General features: G+C 49.1%; 5 protein-coding genes across 5 annotated transcripts; 3 read left to right on the top strand and 2 right to left on the bottom strand.

Annotated features, from left to right (window-relative positions):
• Positions 1-1,238: 1,238 nt before the first annotated feature.
• On the top strand, positions 1,239-7,247 carry BC939DRAFT_482487 (uncharacterized protein; the record flags this gene model as incomplete). The annotated part of the gene is made up of 6 exons (XM_051559126.1): positions 1,239-3,275; positions 3,364-3,932; positions 4,033-4,102; positions 4,204-4,974; positions 5,063-5,173; positions 5,274-7,247. 6 exons carry the CDS (start codon positions 1,239-1,241, stop codon positions 7,245-7,247), a joined length of 5,532 nt encoding a protein of 1,843 aa, XP_051405978.1.
• Positions 7,248-7,372: 125 nt separating this feature from the next.
• BC939DRAFT_508823 (uncharacterized protein) lies at positions 7,373-8,359 on the bottom strand (the record flags this gene model as incomplete). Its single annotated transcript, XM_051561046.1, has 3 exons — positions 7,373-7,729; positions 7,831-7,980; positions 8,129-8,359. The coding sequence occupies 3 exons, from the start codon at positions 8,357-8,359 to the stop codon at positions 7,373-7,375; spliced, it is 738 nt and encodes a 245-aa protein (XP_051405977.1).
• Positions 8,360-8,779: 420 nt separating this feature from the next.
• Positions 8,780-10,961, bottom strand: BC939DRAFT_533996 (mitochondrial carrier domain-containing protein). The gene is made up of 7 exons (XM_051561722.1): positions 10,483-10,961; positions 10,309-10,361; positions 10,065-10,216; positions 9,878-9,973; positions 9,542-9,781; positions 9,276-9,445; positions 8,780-9,173 (listed from the first exon to the last, which is right to left on the bottom strand). Exons 1-7 carry the CDS (start codon positions 10,624-10,626, stop codon positions 8,928-8,930), a joined length of 1,101 nt encoding a protein of 366 aa, XP_051405976.1. The 5' UTR covers positions 10,627-10,961; the 3' UTR covers positions 8,780-8,927.
• A 544-nt stretch (positions 10,962-11,505) lies between these two features.
• Positions 11,506-12,772, top strand: BC939DRAFT_74741 (uncharacterized protein). Its single transcript, XM_051561877.1, has 2 exons — positions 11,506-11,549; positions 11,631-12,772. Exon 2 carries the CDS (start codon positions 11,991-11,993, stop codon positions 12,681-12,683), a length of 693 nt encoding a protein of 230 aa, XP_051405975.1. The 5' UTR covers positions 11,506-11,549; positions 11,631-11,990; the 3' UTR covers positions 12,684-12,772.
• Positions 12,773-13,165: 393 nt separating this feature from the next.
• On the top strand, positions 13,166-15,328 carry BC939DRAFT_430418 (uncharacterized protein). The gene is made up of 4 exons (XM_051553235.1): positions 13,166-13,772; positions 13,893-13,953; positions 14,186-14,407; positions 14,505-15,328. Exons 1-4 carry the CDS (start codon positions 13,287-13,289, stop codon positions 15,134-15,136), a joined length of 1,401 nt encoding a protein of 466 aa, XP_051405974.1. The 5' UTR covers positions 13,166-13,286; the 3' UTR covers positions 15,137-15,328.
• Positions 15,329-18,484: the final 3,156 nt, after the last annotated feature.

The following is an 18,484-nucleotide window of genomic DNA, read 5'->3' as shown; positions in this document are numbered from 1 at the left end:
CAAGGTGGTGTAGGGATGAACGGATGGGCTAGATGAGGTGCATGGCCCATGGTCCATCCATGGTCCTTGGTCGCGCCTGATTCCCTACTTTTTCCTGCTCGTTTTCCTTCCTTGTTCCTTATTTCTCTTGCTTTTTTTTTTTTTTTTTTTTTTTTTTTTTTTTTTTTTTTCGCTTTAACACCGTTTGGTCAGCCTTCGATACTAGTTCAGTTCAGGTACGCCCATGCTTTTCTCTCTTTTTTTTTTTCTTCTTCATGGAGGGACACCATCTCTGTCATCGAAACAGACAATGATCACGGATAGACTGTATTCGCTAGTTGAACATCAGCTATTGTCATCCAGATCATCCGTTGCTCTCGATCGGCTACTTGTCTCCCACCTTGAATCGGCACCTCCACGCGCTTGAGCTTCTATTTTGAAATCCTGTCCTCGCTCCTCCAACTCCGGTCGTCATTAGCGTCATCGTCCTATTCTTCTTCTTGTTCAGTCCCTCTGTTTCTTTTGGCGCTATGAGGAGGGGGACTGATGACCATCCAACCTGCTCCGGATTGTGAATCAGACAGACATGTGTACTCTGTACCTGCCCCTAAGATGATATGCTTCAAATCGACCTTGTTCCTGCTGCAGCCCCAGTGTCATTGCAGGGTCCGAGGAACAGAGGGGGCAAGTCTGGGTCCAGAAGGTTGGGGCGCCCTTGATGAACGAGACTCAGGCACAACAACAACAACAACAAAAAATAAATAAGCGATGAATGACCTGGCAATGGAAGGGGCAAGGTGGTGTGTGTGCGTGGTCACCCCCACATCGTCCGTCCACAGTATCTTGCGGTGTATGCGGATGCCTCGTACACGCTGCCATGACAAATGAAGTGGTCTTTTGTTTTTTCTGGACCATTTTTCCAGTCCTTACTTAAGCCATTCAGGGACAAACAAACAGACAGAAACGAAGAAGGAGAAGAACGAACTCCTCTTCTCTCTGCCCATCGCTGTCTCTATTCCTCTTCCCCAACCCTCCTCTTACGTCCCCGGTAGCGCCCTTCAGCGAAAGTGTGCCTAGTCCATATCCCATCCTGAACCGTCGTCTTACCGTTTCCTGCTCTCTTTTTCCGTCCACCCCTTTTCACCTTTTCTACCATCGACATTGCATCAGGACAAAAGGATACGGCCTACAGGATACCATATTGTCCGCTCCCTCGGTCATAACACAGTCGACATACATACATCATATACCCCGCCATCATGGCAGATCCAGAGCGGTCCTCGAACCACCAAAACCAGGACAGAAACGAACGAGAGCGGGTCTCTTCTCCCCTCCCTCTCTCGAGTAGCACCAGTCTGAACGACTCCCAAACAAGCCCACAGCACCAGCATCATAACCACCATCCTCGATCTCCCCTTCCCCCACCGGTCAAGGCTCGCTTCTCCAATCTCAGTGACCACATCGTCAAAGCCGCCCGGAGGCTGTCCATCGTCTCGACTCCTCAAGATAGCTACAATCCGCCTCCCTCTCCTGTCCCTCCCCGCTCAGGTGGCACATCGCCCGATATCAACAGGAACAGCAACAGAAGCTCATCCTCCAGAAAACTTGACGATCACAATAGTACCGCCTCCCCAACAAAGGACTCTGCCGATACCAAAGACAAAAAGACCAAAATCAAGGAGAAAAAGCCCTTGGTCAAGATGGACCTGTTCAACCTGAAGTCCAGGAACTCGAATTCCTCGCAAATGAACCTTGTTGCCTCCCCCGTCGAGGTCAAAAAGTCGTCACCAGCACCACCGCCACCAAGCAAAGACACCTATCTAAGAGGCATCGTCCGTAATAGCGTCTGCACAGAGGACGACTATCGGCTACCAGCCCCATCGACCCACCTCATCCCCAACTCCAGTCGCAATCAACAGCAGCAACAGCAGAACTCACCGCTTCTTCAACAGCCGTCATCCACACCGCAGGGTCAGGCGAACTTTAGATCGGAACTCGTTGCCCATGGTCACACGGATATGCACGAGTTTGAGGATCACGTCTTTTATGGGGATCTTCAGCCGATCAGACCTTCCAGCCAAGAGCCTTTCATGTATCACCGACCCACGTCCCCTACACCTCCAGTGCATCAATCGCGCCTTCGACAGCAGCTTGTGCAATCAGGCTCTCAAAATGCGTCGACGCCACCAATACAGAAACGCAGTACCACCCGCTTGGGGAATACCATGGGCGAAGACCTCTCCCGACTCAGTCTTTGCAGTCTTCAGGAGAGTGACAGCGGCATCAGTGATAACAGCCTGCAAATGGAGGATGTCTTTGAAATATACGACAGTTGTTCCATTGATTCAAGTCTGGACAGCCGGCAAAACTCTATGCGAAACAACATGGCGGTTGTGTCCCCGATCGAACCACCTGTCGCGACTTTTAATCCACTGCAGCAACAGCGCCCATATCAGTTGGAAAACAAACCATTGAGCGCACTGGAGCGGATACAGTTACAGCAGAAGGCGCAATTCCAGGAACAGGAACGACTGGCTGAAACCATTATTCCCTCGAGCAACGTCCAAATAGGAGCAGAGGCAAGAACAGGGTCGGTAGAGGCAGGATCTCGAGATGCTCATCCCATCCTACCTTCATTTCCCGGTCATTCCACAGCTTCGCCACAACCACCAGAAGCATCTTCGGCCGCTGCAATCATAGCATCAGCGGGTAGCGACTCCGCCATGTTGGATCAGCTTTTGAGTCTTGTCCCAGGGCCACATCGACCACGACTGCCATCCCAGATCGAATGGCAGCGCGGATTTGAAGAATTGCAGCAAAAACGAACGGAAGCAACAGCGCTGACATCCTCGCTGGGTCGCCAGAACTCAAGTAGTAGTCGACATAGTCGGGAATCCAGCGATGGCAGGGGTCGTCGTCACTCGATGCCAGATATGCCTCATGGACAGAGTAGAGAAGATCAAGAGAGACAGCGTGGAGATAATTTCAGGAATCCTATGCTGTCGCCTTTGTCCTCAAATCAAAGGCGCTCATTGTTTGAAGATCGAGAGCAGTTACTGCGCCAGTCACCGATCCAGAGGCAATCAATTGCGGAATCGCAAGTTGTCGATGCACCCTCTGCGATTGCGATGTTTGCAGTCGGGTCCAGGCAGCTCAAAAACGGCGGCGGCAATTACAACGATAAAGCCGGAAAGGATATGGACTTGGACGCTTATAGGAGAGGTACCACTAGCCCCCTCGACAAGGGCCAAGTTAATGAAAAAGATATGATTGACATGGCCTTCGACGATATGCTCGTAAGTAGGACTCCAACTTTTGCATAGCCTGGGTATGCTATTGAAAGGGTCAACGTGCTAACCCTCGTCCTTGTGTCAACTAAACTAGGCATCCTTGTCCCTTCCTGTAGTCACAAGGACACAGCTCGAATCACTCCCCAAGGAGCGGAAATGGGCCATGCTCCAGTCCAACGACGCAAATCCCACGCTTTATCAAACACCAGAAACTATGCCGCCTCAGTTTTTTGTGGATGCTCTACTGGAATACTCCGGCAAGAAAAAGCGATCCTCCCGGGACCTAAACGCCTTCAATTTTGTATCATCCAACCATAACAACAAGTCCATGGGAATTTGGAAGAATATGAGCGCCAGTAATATCGGCAGTTCCAGCAACGGAGGTGACTGTAGTAGTCTCCAGGGCTTCAGCACCTCTCCCGAAAGAAGTGCTACTTCATCAATTATCCAGGCACAGCAACATCAAAGCTTCCAGCAGCAGTTGTCGTCGTTACTTGGTGGCAAGAGTGAAAAGCGCACTTTGGAAGAACGAGAGCAGGTGCTGAAAAAACTGCGTGTGTTGATCAGGAACGGATCAATTCGTTGGACAGGCGAGTTCATCAAAGTCGGTGGACCATTGGCATTGCTGCAGTTCTGTAGTCATGTACAAAGGTCGGAAGAAACGTAAGCTTATGAACACAGTCTTTATTGCTTGATCTCGCGTGAGCTATATCTCTTTCTGCCATCTGTTCACTGACGTTCGATCCTCTCGCTGCTTTTATAGCAAGCTGGGCCAGCGAGAGAAGTTGTTGCACCAAACCATCCAGTGCATCAGGGCCATCGTCCCGCTTGAGGTACGTACTCTACTTTCCTCTCTGAACAAACATGAGGACCAAAGATTATAGCTCGAGAGCGTATTCTAAATATCTTCACTTATGCTCTATCGTATGTATAGGGTGGTGTCGAATCTCTGGTCACTGAGCCTGTATTCTTTCCACTTATGCGAACGTTAGCCATCAACGAGGCTCCCATATTGACCTCTTCGAAAATTACATCAGGCGTCAAATCAAAGACAGGATTTTTTGGTGGCGGTGGTGGGTCCGGCTCTGGATCAGGAGGAACAGCATCTGGCAGCATTATCGGACAGCAGCAGCGATTACGATCTTCGTCCATTCCAAAGCCCATTCACATTCGACTCAGCTACCAGACACCATTTCAACCCATGCCAGTCTTATCCGTGGACCAGATCCCGATGTTTTCCAATTCGCAGACCTCGGTAGGTATACTGACGGCCATTTTGGCTAGGGAGCCAGAGAGGAGGGACCAGATTCTGAAAGAGACCGTCGCAGATCCAAACATGACGCTGAACCAGTGGAAGAGTGGGGATGAAGGACTGTGGAAGTACTCAGAGTGGATCACGTATTTGAAGGAGATCGTCCAGGTGTGCGGTGTTGAGATGCCTTCGGCCACCATGGCTTCCGACAATGTGGGTCATGAGAGTATGTCTTCTAGAGATGCAGCTCGAGCAAATGCATCAACCCCAACAAATGTGGTATCTGTGGGTCAGGGTCTTTCGATGTTGGGCGCAGGACCATCGGCATCGACGCTGTCTTTATTCTCTTTGGATAATATGCGGAGGCGGAAGAACAGTAACATGTCACCTTGCCCTACGAACGGCGGAATCAAATACGAGGCGGGCGAGGATCGCGAGATGTTGGCGTATCTGGTGAGTATAAAGCACTTTGGCCCAAAGCAAATAGTCAGTGCTGATTAGCGAAGTGCTAGGACTAACAGCGGCTTACTATCTCTGATAGACCACCCATTTGGAACTTATATCCAAGCTCATTTTTGATATGCACATTTCAAGTCCAGGACTCGCATTTGCAAAGGCCATTAAGGAGAGTCAGTTGGAGACTTTCCTCGAGGTAGATCATGCACAGCAAGAAATGAACGAGCTGACCTTGTATTAACAACTCTCACAGCAGTTGTGTACTAAAACGATGAACGTTTGCTCTCCATTATTAGCAATTGCGATCGACGTATATCCAGAATCAGGACCTCAGCGCTCAAATCGAAGACCTGGTCATCCAGCTTTCCATGGTACCTAGCACGACTCGACTCATCGCTTCACGACTATCTCGGGAACTGCCTGTGATCCCACCCTTTGATCCCGCCTCTTATCAACAGCTACGACAACAACGACCACCATCGGCAGAGCATCAATATCCGTTGCCGGACGCCAAATACGGTGCCCAGGTCGTTCCAAAGGCTACAGCTTCGGATATCCCATTCAGGGACAGTAGCCTTGACACATTTGCCATAGGGCACCATTCTGGGAGCGGTATTTTCGATAACGCGGGCGTCAGCTACGATGGGGGCACTCAGAGACCCATGTATGGTGGTGGTTTGGCCAGGAGCACTTCTCAGATTAAGCCGACTCCCACTCAGCGGCTCCAGTTCCAGCAGCAGGTTGGAGCAGGACGTACACGCAAGGCTACAGTCATCGGTCTAATCGAGAACACTGGTGCTGAAGGTGCAGCTCTGTCTGGTCTCGGTAGACAGATCTCTGTGAAGAGGAGTTCGGTTGATGGACAGCGAGTGAGCAGTGGAGGGAACAACAGCCCCTTGCCTCAAAACAACCGGATGTCACCTGCAAATGGATTCTACCAAGATCTTCTGCCGTCAGCAAGAACAACTACTACGACTCGTAGAGCGACAATCGGAGAGAGCGCGCCGATAACATCGGCTTTTGCAGGATCTGGCGCAGCATTAAGAATGCCAGTCGTGCCACCCAAGAACAAAAATCGACCTTGCTCGTATGATGTCAAGGGCAGGAGTGGCGAACTCTTTCCGAAGATTCAATACACGACTGTAAAGTTGGATCAGCAGTTCCAGCAGTTCCGGCCGGGAATGGCTCCAAGGTACTCATCTACACCTATACCCCAGAACCTGAGCAAGGATATCCCCCAGCTTGGAGGCAACACTCCTCGTGCTGCTCCTAGCCCTGTGCCACGAAGCAGCAGTACTGATACGTTTGGGAATGGCCGGCGGTCGAGTCTGAATAGCGGTGCCAATGTGGTGGTGAAGGCCGACAGTAGCGATGCGGGGACGCCTGCAGGCCTGCCGAGCATATCAACAGAATCTGGTCATGGGCGCGGTCTCGGCCATGGACACAATAACGTGAGCACAGATGGAACGTCTACGTGCTCTTCTACGACATCCTCCGGATTCTCGGCTACATCTTCCAATTCATCGGTCTCAGTATTTTACTCTCAAACCCTGAAGCAGTCTACGCTTGCTGTTGCTGAGCCGTCCTCCTCGTCTTCTCCCAGGTTGCTTAGGTCGACGAATCATGCCGCAACGGCTGCGGCGCTTCCTCCAGCTCATCCTGGCAAACCCATAAAGAAAGAAGTTTACAAATTCCGAGACGTGGACTTTGATGCGCAGATCCAGGAGAATGTCCGAAGGTTGGCATCCTCGTCATCTTTGATCGCCATCAGGAACCAGCCCCTCCAGCAGGTTAACGAAGACACGAAGGCCGTGATTCCCAAGCTTGAGATTCAGGCTACAGATCCAAAGGTTTTGGAAGCGCCCATTGTGGTTCCTGCGGATATTTCTTTGATCAGGGAGCAATATATCCGTGAGCAACTCTCCAGCATTGTGTTGCCACCTATGGAACAAAAGACTGGCAGAGACGTCGATGTTGATATCGAGGCAATCAGCAGGAAGACCAAGACAGGCGCAGTTTCTAGGCGCCAGAGTGTCAACAGTGGCATCCCTGTAATGACAGGAGCACCATCGTTTGTGCACGACAGTAACAAGAGCGTGCAAGAAGCAAAAACGGTGTTTTTCGAGCAAACGACCTCGACCTCCAATGGTGTCTCGAGGCTACCCCAGTTGGCAGGTACACGACAGCGCTCGGTTAATCCAGCAATGCCCAGTTCAAATAACGACATGGCCAAGATCTCGGATCGTATCAAGATGTTTGAGCGAGCGTGAACTCTATACCCGTTGTAGATTTGCACAAGAATAAACGGCCCACAAGCGTTTATTGATGTATAGCAATGTCATTTCCAGTGGTAGCTCTATGACTTCTTTTCGTAATGCCTCGGTTCTTTTTTTTTTCACATCTTCTCGACCATTTTCTTGACCATGGTCGTACATTCCTGTGAACTCAAAAACTCCGAGTTCTTGATAGCATTGCAGACCAAAATGGTATGTTTGGGGCTTGCAGAGTTGATCCAGATCTTGCCGTTCATGCCGATGGCGGTCTCGAAGGGGATATGTTGACCCAACAGTCTGAGAACCAGGGTTTTGGGGTCCAATAACCGGCGGGCGAGCCCCAGTGATGTCTTGATCACAAATCCAGATTTCAGTTCTCCATAGCCGTCGGCTTTACCCGTGGTTGGGTTGAAGCACTCGAGTTCTGCCTCCATGTCCTTGTTCGCGAGCGAGACCCTGCAGTACACCAGCGCTCCAATCTGAAAAAGAATGAAGACGAATGCTCAGTATGGTGAGTGTTATCCTTAGAGGACAAAGTCAGGCACTTTGGTTATATATTTGTGAATTGGTAGGCGGGTACCTTGATATCAGGCTTGTTGCGTTTGCTGGCGCCTTCGAATGCTAGGACACCCAGGAGGGCCTGTTGTGCAGCTCCAATGTCGACCTTGTAATGCTCTGCTGATTTTGCAGTCACGATTCCTACCACTGATTCTCCTTGTGCTGCAACATACTACCATTGCCGTCGCCACCCGACCAGACATAATGAACAGGAGTGAGGGGATGTCAGCATAGGATCGATATAAAAAGAAAAAGAAAAGAAAAGAAACGAATAACGAATAACCATAGACGAGACAGACATGCCATCCGAGAAAACTTACGCGACGCTGATTGCTTTCAACCCACCACCGGTTGCCTACTGAAGAGTGCTTCAACACTCCGGCCTTCATCGCTGTCACGTTATCGTCCTCCATAAGTAACCCTGGACCCAACTTGACGACCTGTGCTGAGGCTGCGTCCTCCATAAGCCCGGATTCTGGAAGCAGGTCCCCTGGGAGAACGATGTGTGGTCCAGTGGACAGCTCCTGGTGGTCCTGCTGCTGTTCTGTCATTATTGATGTCATTCTACTGCGATCCCTGTTGGAAAAATAATATGTACGAGGCTTCCTTAGGTCGTTGGTTCAAAGGTGAAGAAGGGAGGGGGTTTCTTCTGGCGGTGTCGTGGGTTGTCAGGCGATGCAATTGCAGCTCGGGATGCAAGGACAAAAAGGAAGGAGGGTATCGAATTGGTGATTGTTCGTTATCTGGTTATTAAATCCGGCTCCTGGTTTGTCCCGGGCGTGCTTTAGTTTCTGCTGGGCGTGCTTTAGTTTCTGCTGGGCGAGGTTGGGTTTGCGGCGTCGTTGACGAGGTCCAGGGAATGTTGCAAGACTGACTGAAACAAAAGTGATAGCCCCCCTTTTGTTTGTTGTCGTTGCATTCAACAGTCACCGATCAGATCAAAATTCACAGAGGATTGTAAAAAAAAAAATGTCAATTGCATGGTTCAGGACAGTTGAAGTAATACGGGAAAGATAAATGAAGAGCGAGGAACGAAGAACGGAGATGATAGGAAAACTATTTATACAGGGAGGAGGGTTATTTCTCTAAGAATGTCTATAAGATTAAAGGAAGTCCCGTTCAACTCGAACCATAGGGCCACTGTTCAAAGTATCGCAAATTTTCTTGAAGACGAAGCGCCTGTTCATAAATCACGAACATGAGCGCACTCTGCAATGACGTCCAGAAAACTCTTGGACCAACACCCCTAAACAATCCTCTGATCACCCCGTGGTGCTTCAGGTTCCATTTGAGTCCATCCCAAATGCCGACATAGTACTTTTGGGTAGCGGCGCCGGCTGTGGCATGTGTTGCTATTGAGGTCGTCTGTACAACAAGAGGCGGAAAAAAAAGAATAAGTGATTTGATTATTTGGCAGATTCCTACGATAAATGCGAAAATAATCTTGTGGTTGAAAAGATGACTTACTGTTGTTGGCACTTTGACCTGTGTCTGCAAAAGCGTTTTCATGACATCCAATGGCGTCGTTAAGAATCCAGCCAATCCTCCTGCAACGGCACCACACGCTGTCTCGACATGGAGGGACATCTGTCCGTCCTCACGCGCCTCCCATTTCCGTGCCTTGGCCTTGAATTTTTCTATTTGAATTAAACAGATACGCCATCATTAAAAATAGTCCATCTCGTATATACCAGAATAAAGTGAGGACGGGGCAATCTGGAGGAAAGCCTTACCATAGAATGCAAACTGGAGCGCAGAGAACGGAACGTCTCTCAGGAGCGTTGCACGGTATCCCTGGTACAAAGCACCGACGCCATCGTACTTGACAATCATCTGGAGAGCATGCAGGGTGTTCTTGTAGTTATATCCACTGATAAAGGACGGGTTGTTGTATCGTCCCTGAAGCTGCATCCTTGTTTTAAGTACTTCTGAAGGTACGTAGATGAACGACGCAAAGAAGTCTCCAATGGATCCTACAATATCAAAAACAGATGTCTAATGAGCTCTCTCTCTCCTCAATGGCCGTCAATCATAGAGACTTGAGCCGCATAAGGGTCCTGATCTGTTACCTCCTGCCAAATGGGCTATGGTGTCGGGGCATCCTGCAGCGGTCAAAGTGCGTTTGGTATATTCATACGTCCCAAAGTAAAGTGTCGTTCCTGGCACTATACAGAACAGAGATGGACTTCCTGTAAGCGGCTGATCGGGCTCATTATAGTCATACCTAAAAAATATCCCTTTTTTTTTGCTCCTTACAAGAGCCAGTCATGGCCGGCGCCACTCCACTGTACAGTCCTCTGGAAACACCCTCCTCCCGCAAGATGGTGCTGTAGGCATGAAACATATTGTTGTACTTTGGCGGGGTGGCTGAGGGCTGCCCTTGCAACCGAGTCTTGACCGTGTCCACACTATCATGAAATAAATGAAGGGCAGTTGTCAGTTATTTTTCCCAGAAGAAGACGAATAAAAAAAAAAAAAAAATCTAAATTCATTTATTTACCTGTGCATGATGAAGTCGGCAATTGTTCCGCCCAACCCACCAGCAATCAAAACCTATATATCAAGCATTGAATAAAGAGAAGATCAAGGCCCGGAGTGAGAAAGATCGCTCTTAATGACATCTCAATGTATGTGTGTCCTGTCTTCGAACGTAATGCTATTCGTTTCCATTTACATCAATGTATGGCGGGTCCTGTTCCTCAGCAACGGTTGGTGGAAGGGCCCGTTTCAGGGCAGGTGTCGGATGGAAAGATTGAAGGTGGGACATGGAAGCCGAGGCGGCGGCTGAAGGCGTGGTGATCCCGCCACTGGATGACATGATGTCTTTGGTGTAGATAGTAAGCGAGTTGTTCTGATGTCGGTATGGCGCCTGGTGTGTAGTATAAGGTGTTGGAAACTGATGTCGGACGACCTGGAGGTTAGTGTTTAGGTTCGGTAGTGCCGGATCACACAGTTCAGGTACGAATGAGGCAAGGTGTGGATTGTGATGTAGATCTGAGCAATGGTAGGAGAGGCTGGTGAGGGACAGTCTCAAGAGGAGACAGGAGAGGAGGAAGTGGGCCAAACAATAGATGGAATGGGGAGAGGAAGAGGAGCGCTCAGATGAAGGTGCGAGAGAGGGAGAGAGAAAGAAAGAGAAAGAGAGAAAGAGAGGGACGATCAGGGAGGATGACTGGCTGTTGATCTTTTTCGTTTCCCCACGGTTCAACGAATCAATTGAAAAATATCCATATTTGGATCCAGTCAGAGCATGCGCGCACACTGCAGACATGGCATGGCCCTGAGCCACGTTCCTGCTAGCCCTGAACGGTGTTCAATCTATCAGTCAATCCCCATGGTTCCGTTGAAAAATAAACAATAGCCCTTTGGTGGCAAATGGTCCCTTTTGCGAGTGGGCATGGGCGAGGGTGGATGCAGTGGTCACATCCAAACGAACCCCTCGCTGTGTTTGATCTCCAACACATGTTTCTTCTCTCTCCTCATCACCGCAACATCCACACCATCATGATCAAAAACACCTCTACCAACCAAGAACTCATTCCAAAGCCAGGCCATGACGCCAGCTCTCCCTCGAATGAAACTGAAGCTGACGACGAATTTGAGGTACAAACCTGCGTCCGCCTTTATTCTTCCGAGGTTGAAGTGTAATAAACGATCTTCAACAACACCCTGACAATGCTCCCAACGTCGTTCCTATGCTAGGTAGAGGCTATCCTCGGCGTGCGAGACTTGAAACTCGGGGTAAGTTCAAGAGCGCCCCTGTATGAATTGCGAGGCTGTGTTAGATACTGACAAGCAATTCTTTACATACAAATCTCATAGCACACCCCCACATTTTTTGTAAAGTGGAAAGGCTATCCTGACTCAAGCAACACCTGGGAGCCGCTCGAGAACCTGACAAACTGCATTGAACTAGTGCGCGAATGTGTAAAGATAATTTTGCAAGAGAAAAAGTCGACCCTGGCCCTAACTCCTTTGCAAGAGTTCGAAAAGATCTTCGAGGCGTCGCCCGGACCCAAAATCGTCGTCGAGAACGAAGTTGACAGCGAGGCATGTCCGCCAGGATTCAAGTACATTTCGGAGTCAATTTACGGCGAGGGAGTCAGAGAACCAGACTTGGATTTCGCCAGCTTTTGCGTTTGCGGACCAGGGGGGTGCAGCGTCGAGAATGGCTGCGATTGTATGATCGAAGCAGCCCAGGTGAATGACGAGTACGAACGGGTTCCGTTCGAGGAGGATGGACGGGTGTCGATGCACACAAGTAAGCTCCTCTGGGAGTGCAATGCGAGGTGTGGGTGTGGGGTGGATTGCATCTCAAAGGCGTCCCAAAGAGGGCGCAAGTTCGGTCTGAAGATCAAACGGTTTCCAGGAAAGGGCTGGGGTGTGGTATTAAATCAGACGGAGCCGATTCCGCCAAGGGCATTTGTGGCCCGGTACGTTGGCGAGATCATTACCAACAAGGAAGCCCTGCGTCGCGGACAGGAGTACGACAAAAAGGGGGCCACCTGGCTTTTTGACCTGGACTACAACACCGAGAACACCGCTGAGTACTCAATCGATGCCTATCATATGGGCAACGAGAGTCATTTCTTCAACCACTCATGCGACCCCAACCTATCGGTCTATATGCTAGCGGGTAACACTGGAGGAGATAGCAGCATCACCACCCACAGTTTCTGGAGTAACCGCTGGATTTACGAAGGAGATGAGCTGACCTTTGACTACAATGGAGCTGCAAACAATGAAGGGCTACAGCAGCGACAACAGAATCAGCAACAGCAGAAAAAGAAGAAGAAGCGTCAAAAGGGTCAGACAAGGTGCTTGTGTGGGTCTGCCAATTGCCGCGAGTGGGTTCATCTGTTCCGTGGAAAGTAGACATACTCTCTTTTTTTTTTCGCTCTCTGTGTACAATAGTCGACATTTACAATATAAATCTGTACAGTAGTTTGTATGTTCTACGATTCTTGGCGCCAGATACTCTCTGGATGCGCTGGCCACAATAGTTTTTTTTTTGTACGATTTGTGGGAGATTCGGGGTTCATTGGGGAGTCGCTAGGCAGCTGAAGGCCGTCCCCAGTCTGATCTTGCTTGTCCATGGTGATTGGATAAGAAAGGGTGATAGATAGTTTGACCGTAAGGTGGTGCAAAAAAATGTAATTGTAAAAGTGTGCCTCGATATACCGGTAGTATCAACGCTCAAAAACAACCAAGCTGTTGTCCAGATTCGAACCAAGAAAAAGAGACAAGGTTCGAATTCTGCAGGCAGCCTCTCTTTTATGTAGGCCCAATTAAGGGTCTCCCGTGCCCGATACTACAGATTGCATATTCTTTCTCTGAGGTCCTCCTCATCCTTCTCGCCGCTCTCATCTGCAATTTTTATCAGCATCATCAACTGAAGACAAAAACCTGGAGCTGAGGTGACTTTAAGCGACTTTCCACTCGACCAACAACCAGCACAGCTCCCGAGGACACGGCAGGATGGAAGTCAACAGGGATGAGGCCTTGCGATGCCTCGACATCGCTCGACGCCATTTAAACTCAGGAAACTATGCCAGTGCAAGAAAGTTCGGCAACAAGTCTATTGCACTATTCCCCACTCCCGAAGCGACCGCATTTTTGATCAAAGTCGATAAGGAAGAGGCCTCCGGTTCACCGGAGTCAGCTTCATCTTCTACATTCTCTTCGGCGGATCCATCAACTGCAAGCAGCACAAAGAGCTCGCCCAACCCAGGAGCAGGCTCCACCTTTGCTTCAGGGACAGGATCATCATCTTCTGCCAGACCCAACTCTGTCCCTCCGAGACCACGATCAACGCCTGTAGATCATAAGCCTGTGGATAGAGACTATACCCCAGAGCAGGCAGCGGCTGTCAAGAAGATCCGATCATCAGGCGGTGACTTTTACAAAGTCTTGGGTATCAACAAAGATGCAACAGATGCAGAGATTAAGAAGGCGTATCGCAAGGTAATTTATTTTTGACTTGCTCTGCGCAGAATTGGCGCTTTTACGGCTATATGATCATGATAGAGAAACAGTATCTGACTCGCCTCTTCTTCTTTCTCTGGATATTTTTGAAATCTCTAGCTTGCCCTCCAGATGCATCCTGACAAGAACGGAGCCCCAGGGGCTGACGAGGCTTTCAAAAGTACGTTCTGCAGTTCGGACTTCATTGTTTGGGTGTTCTCTTTTACAGAGCGATATCTTTGTAATACGTGGCGACAACCATGACGCCAAAAAATGTTGATTTCTGGATTCATTCTATTGGACGATCGAACCAGAACGTTTTTTTTTTTTTTTTTTTTTTTTTTTTTTTGGATGAGGTTTTATGTTCTAACCTCGTAAACTCTTCTTTATTCGCCTTTCGATCTACCACGTAGTCGTCTCGAAAGCATTCACAGTGCTCAGCGACTCACAGAAGCGCGCCATCTTTGACCAGCATGGACCCGAGGATGGCAGGAGTACAGGCGTTAACTATGATCGGGCCTCACCTATGGGTCCAGGGTTTAGCGGTGGAATGAATGGCATGAGTGGTTTCGGAGAAGAGATATCGCCAGAAGAGCTGTTTAACATGTTTTTTGGCGGTGGCAATTTTGGTGGCTGTAAGTGCTGCTGTACATCCTTTCGTCATGGAAAACGTTGAGATTGCCCCTTTACCAACAGGCCCCTAACGTCTCTCGCTCTTTTCTCAATCTTTAGCCTTCCATTCAGCAACGTTTGCAGGGCCAGGCTTTGGTACTCGTCAGTTCCGTACACGCACGCAGCACACTCAGCACAGGCAGCAGCGTCAACATCCACAGCAACAGGCAGGAGCTGGCGGTGGCGATGGCGTCAGTGGGCTGTCTAGCCTGATCCAAATCCTGCCTCTAATCCTCCTGTTCATCATGTCCATGACGTCCAGCTTCTTCACTGACAGCGATTCGTCCTCGTCCAGCAGCTCTCCAGCAGCGTCGGATTTTTCGCTCGGTGCTCATGGGTCGTACCAATCAGAACGCTTCACAAGCGTTCACCATGTACCTTACTTCGTGAATGAGCGGAAATTCAGGAATACGTTTATGATACCAGGTCAGGATCATGTGGATCTGAATCGGATTGTGGATGGAATCCATGTCCGGAAGATTCTGACGCAGCTGGAGGAGAATGTTGAGAACGCGTATCTGAGATATATGCGAACCGAGTGTGCAAACGAGAAAAAGAGAAAGGAAATGGCACATAGTCGGGCGATGGGATACTTTGGACCGAATAAGGAGAGGTGGGAAGCCGCTCAGCGCATGACGACGCCCAGCTGTGATGCGATTCGAGAGAAGTTTGGAAACCAGTATGTGAGTTAGGCGGATCTGCATTTTTATTCCTTTGTTTTTTGTTTGGAGAAGACAGGGAAGGCCGGAGGGAGGGCATGCAGAGCAGCGGCAATGTATGGGTCCTCTTTGACTCTAGAGTGAAGAGAGTGGCATCTGACGCTGCGCAACCACGAACGTGTTGATTGTTGGACACGACTATACACTCTTTTTTTAATAAACAACAAATATATACTAAGCGGCTACTCTTCAATGACAACCATCTCTTCTAAACCCACCGACCAGAGACCGCGATTATTCTCCCTGTACCATTAGCCTATCCTTCTCGATCGTTTATTATCGCTCTGAATCCATCCTCTGTCGACTACAACCGCCTCGCTATCTTTAATGTACAAGAGCGACGTGGGAAACTTTTTGCCCTAGATACAACTCATGATCAGCTCAAGTCGCATTTTGGAAGGGCAGGACGGCAAGGCGGGCCATAGCCCCCCTTCCCCCTACTGTGCTGTGCTATATTCAATCACATGTGAAATATGGGCTAGAGTGCTGACGACCTTTCAATGTAACGTGTGAATTGGCCTGGAGCAAGATAGAGAAGGCATAAAAACAGGGCAGTAGGTAGAAAGGGCAGGGTTACAACAGTGGGTACAGGATCAATCGTGAATAAACGGACATAACACTAAACACGAAGGAGTGCCTCAATACAAAGGGAGAATCATCTGGGCGAAGCAATAACTGGATCGGGTGCCAATCTACTGGGTTAATTTCTCCACAAGAACCAAGAGCCCGAAATCACCACATATTTATGATTCTGTCTCGAGAGCTCACCGCGAACTCGACGGTGGATAAGACAAATAAAGACAACGAGAAAGAGATCGCGAAGCTAGAATGAACGAAAGAGAAACAAGTAGAAATGAAAAAAAAGGTACAACACCCAACCAACAGTAAAAAAAAGGAAATTAGGACGACCATCACCGGCGACTAAGTAAAAGAAGAAAATCAAACTGAAGACGAAAGAATACAGGGAGGAGGTGAAGCATCTGGAAAACGGCGGACGATGGTCCAAGGAACGAGGAAGTCTATTGATCCAACGTACATTTTTTATTTATAACAAATTCGTCGTTCAAGCCAATTGACTCAGCGAATCTATCAGACCAAATGAGCAATGATCTGCTACAGTGCCGTCCTTTCCACCAGAGCAGAACTGATCCATAGACGCCAAAAAAAAAAAAAAAAAAAAAAAAAAAAAGCTACATTCCCAATGCATTTTTTTATTGGAAGAAGCTTGGTTTTTTTTTTATATAACCATTTATCTCTCGAGCCGATTGACCCTGCGAATCTATCAGCAATGATCTATTACAGTCGTCCTTTCCACCAATGTAGAGCCGATCCACAGTCGCCAAAAGACAGGCCACATTCCCCGGGCCTGTCCCTAGGGCCTGTGCAATAATTGCCACACCTCATCAGTGTGTTAAAAAGCTGAAAACTCCTTGTTACAAAAAGGGTATCTTCCCCATCCTCCATAGTTGTCAACCGTCTCCTCCCTTGCAGGCAGTCCAGCAGCGTCCGATCCGCTGCGTCTGGGTCGAGCGCGGGGCCAGGGCAGCTTCACACGGACAGTGGTCGGCGTCGCAAAGCAGTGTACTAACTTTGTCTTTTTTTTTTTTGATAACTACACTCCTTTTTACGAAAAAATGCACTTTTCATAGTGAAATGTGCATTTTTTACTGAATTAAAAAAATATAAGGGCGTTATTCAGTTTTGTGATGGCGGTGACCCTACCTTATATCCTCACACTTTTTCCCTCTCTCACTTTTCCCCGAAAAGCAGCACGATTGATGGTCCGTAAATCCAAGCAGATATAAAAATGGACTGAATAACGCCCTTATATTTTTTCGCAAAAAGGAGTGTAGGACTTTTTTTGATAACTAGGACCCACGGGGACGTGTGTGCTTTATTAGCGTGATACTATCCTCTAGGGACCCCTATTGCTAGAGACGTAAAGAAAAGTGGCATCTAATAAACAGCTTTTGCTGCTAAGTCCCGTTCACAATCCTCGTCAGCATGAGTGGGGTGACTCGAGGAGCCCTGCTCCCTACTTGGCCTGTTGTGCACGAAGGTCATCCTCTAGCCAGTATTCACTGTCATCAAAAACTTGCATCCGCCTAGTCGCTCCATCAGAGTTAGCTCCAGCTGCTGGCAAAAGCCCTGCACTAGGCGCCTGTCCGCCTCTGCCCTGATCTCTTCTATGTCTGTTGCTGGTCTCTGACTATGGGCTGATCCCATGAAATTACTTCTGTTATGGTTCTGCCCTCCGCCACAAGTGCGTCCTCTGGCGCGTTTGCTCACAGAAGTGATTCCGCGCTCTCGTTCCCAGTCCACGGTGACTTTGCAACGTCTGTTCCAGATCTCAGTCCTTCCTAGCTCCTCGATGGCCCTGACAAAGCGCGCGACCATGTACCTTGCGACTGACTTTGACGTCTTGAACGCCTCTGCCTATTTCGTAGTAAAGTTCTTTGGTACCAGTCCATGGTACAAATCCTGAACGGTCCAACTTGCTTCACTGCTGTGCCTGCTTTCGTCTGTCTCGTCAAGGTTCTCGTCCGCGTATCGGATGGCCGTCGCTCCTTTGATCTCTCTCAAGCATCCTCCAGATGGTCGTCTCTGCCAGTGCGGTGAACTGCGGTCCTTTCTTCGTGCTTGGCTGCTGTCCTCGGCTCTCCTCGCTTTTTTTCTTCGCCTCCCATTGCTTTCTCTCCTTTGCCCAAGCGCGTTGTCCGTTCTCGTTCACTTCTTCCACCGCCTTGGCCCAGTGTAATAGCTTTAGGCAACTGAGGGCAGGGGCTTGAGGTGGACAGGATGGAATGCGTGCTGTATTTAGGTGGTAACTAGCTGGTCTATTTATCTATGTCTACGGACCGGTTCCGGCCCGGTCGGTGGTCTATAGCCGGGGCCCCAGTCCTTTCGGAGTCGGGGCTATATTCGGGGTTATCCTGTTACACCCAGCCTTCCAACTGTTCGCCCCTAGAGATTGCACATGTCCATATATGCTCAACGTCCTCGACCTCCAGCTCACACATCCTGCAAATGTCGGTGTCATATAGATCTGGCCGCCAGTTCTTCATGTATGACAGTTTTTTTTTTTTTTTTTTTATTAACATAAATCCCCATGTTTCTCCATGTATGACAGTGTCGGGAGCATGCCATGTATTTTTTTCGTTCGATGTGCACGTTTTTGACAGTCCGCAGGGCTGGTGAAGAGACTCCTTGGTGTCTGCCCGTCGTGAACAATATTCAAAGTCACCTTCCAATCCACCGCTTGCCAGTCTGGAATATACGCTGCTGTCCTATTCTGCTTGGTCCATACTGTGGCAAAAAGGA

This window comes from Gamsiella multidivaricata, assembly GCF_025024155.1.
Source record: "Gamsiella multidivaricata strain RSA 2152 chromosome Unknown BC939scaffold_157, whole genome shotgun sequence".
Taxonomy (NCBI): domain Eukaryota; kingdom Fungi; phylum Mortierellomycota; class Mortierellomycetes; order Mortierellales; family Mortierellaceae; genus Gamsiella; species Gamsiella multidivaricata.
This window is presented reverse-complemented; position numbering and strand designations above follow the sequence as displayed.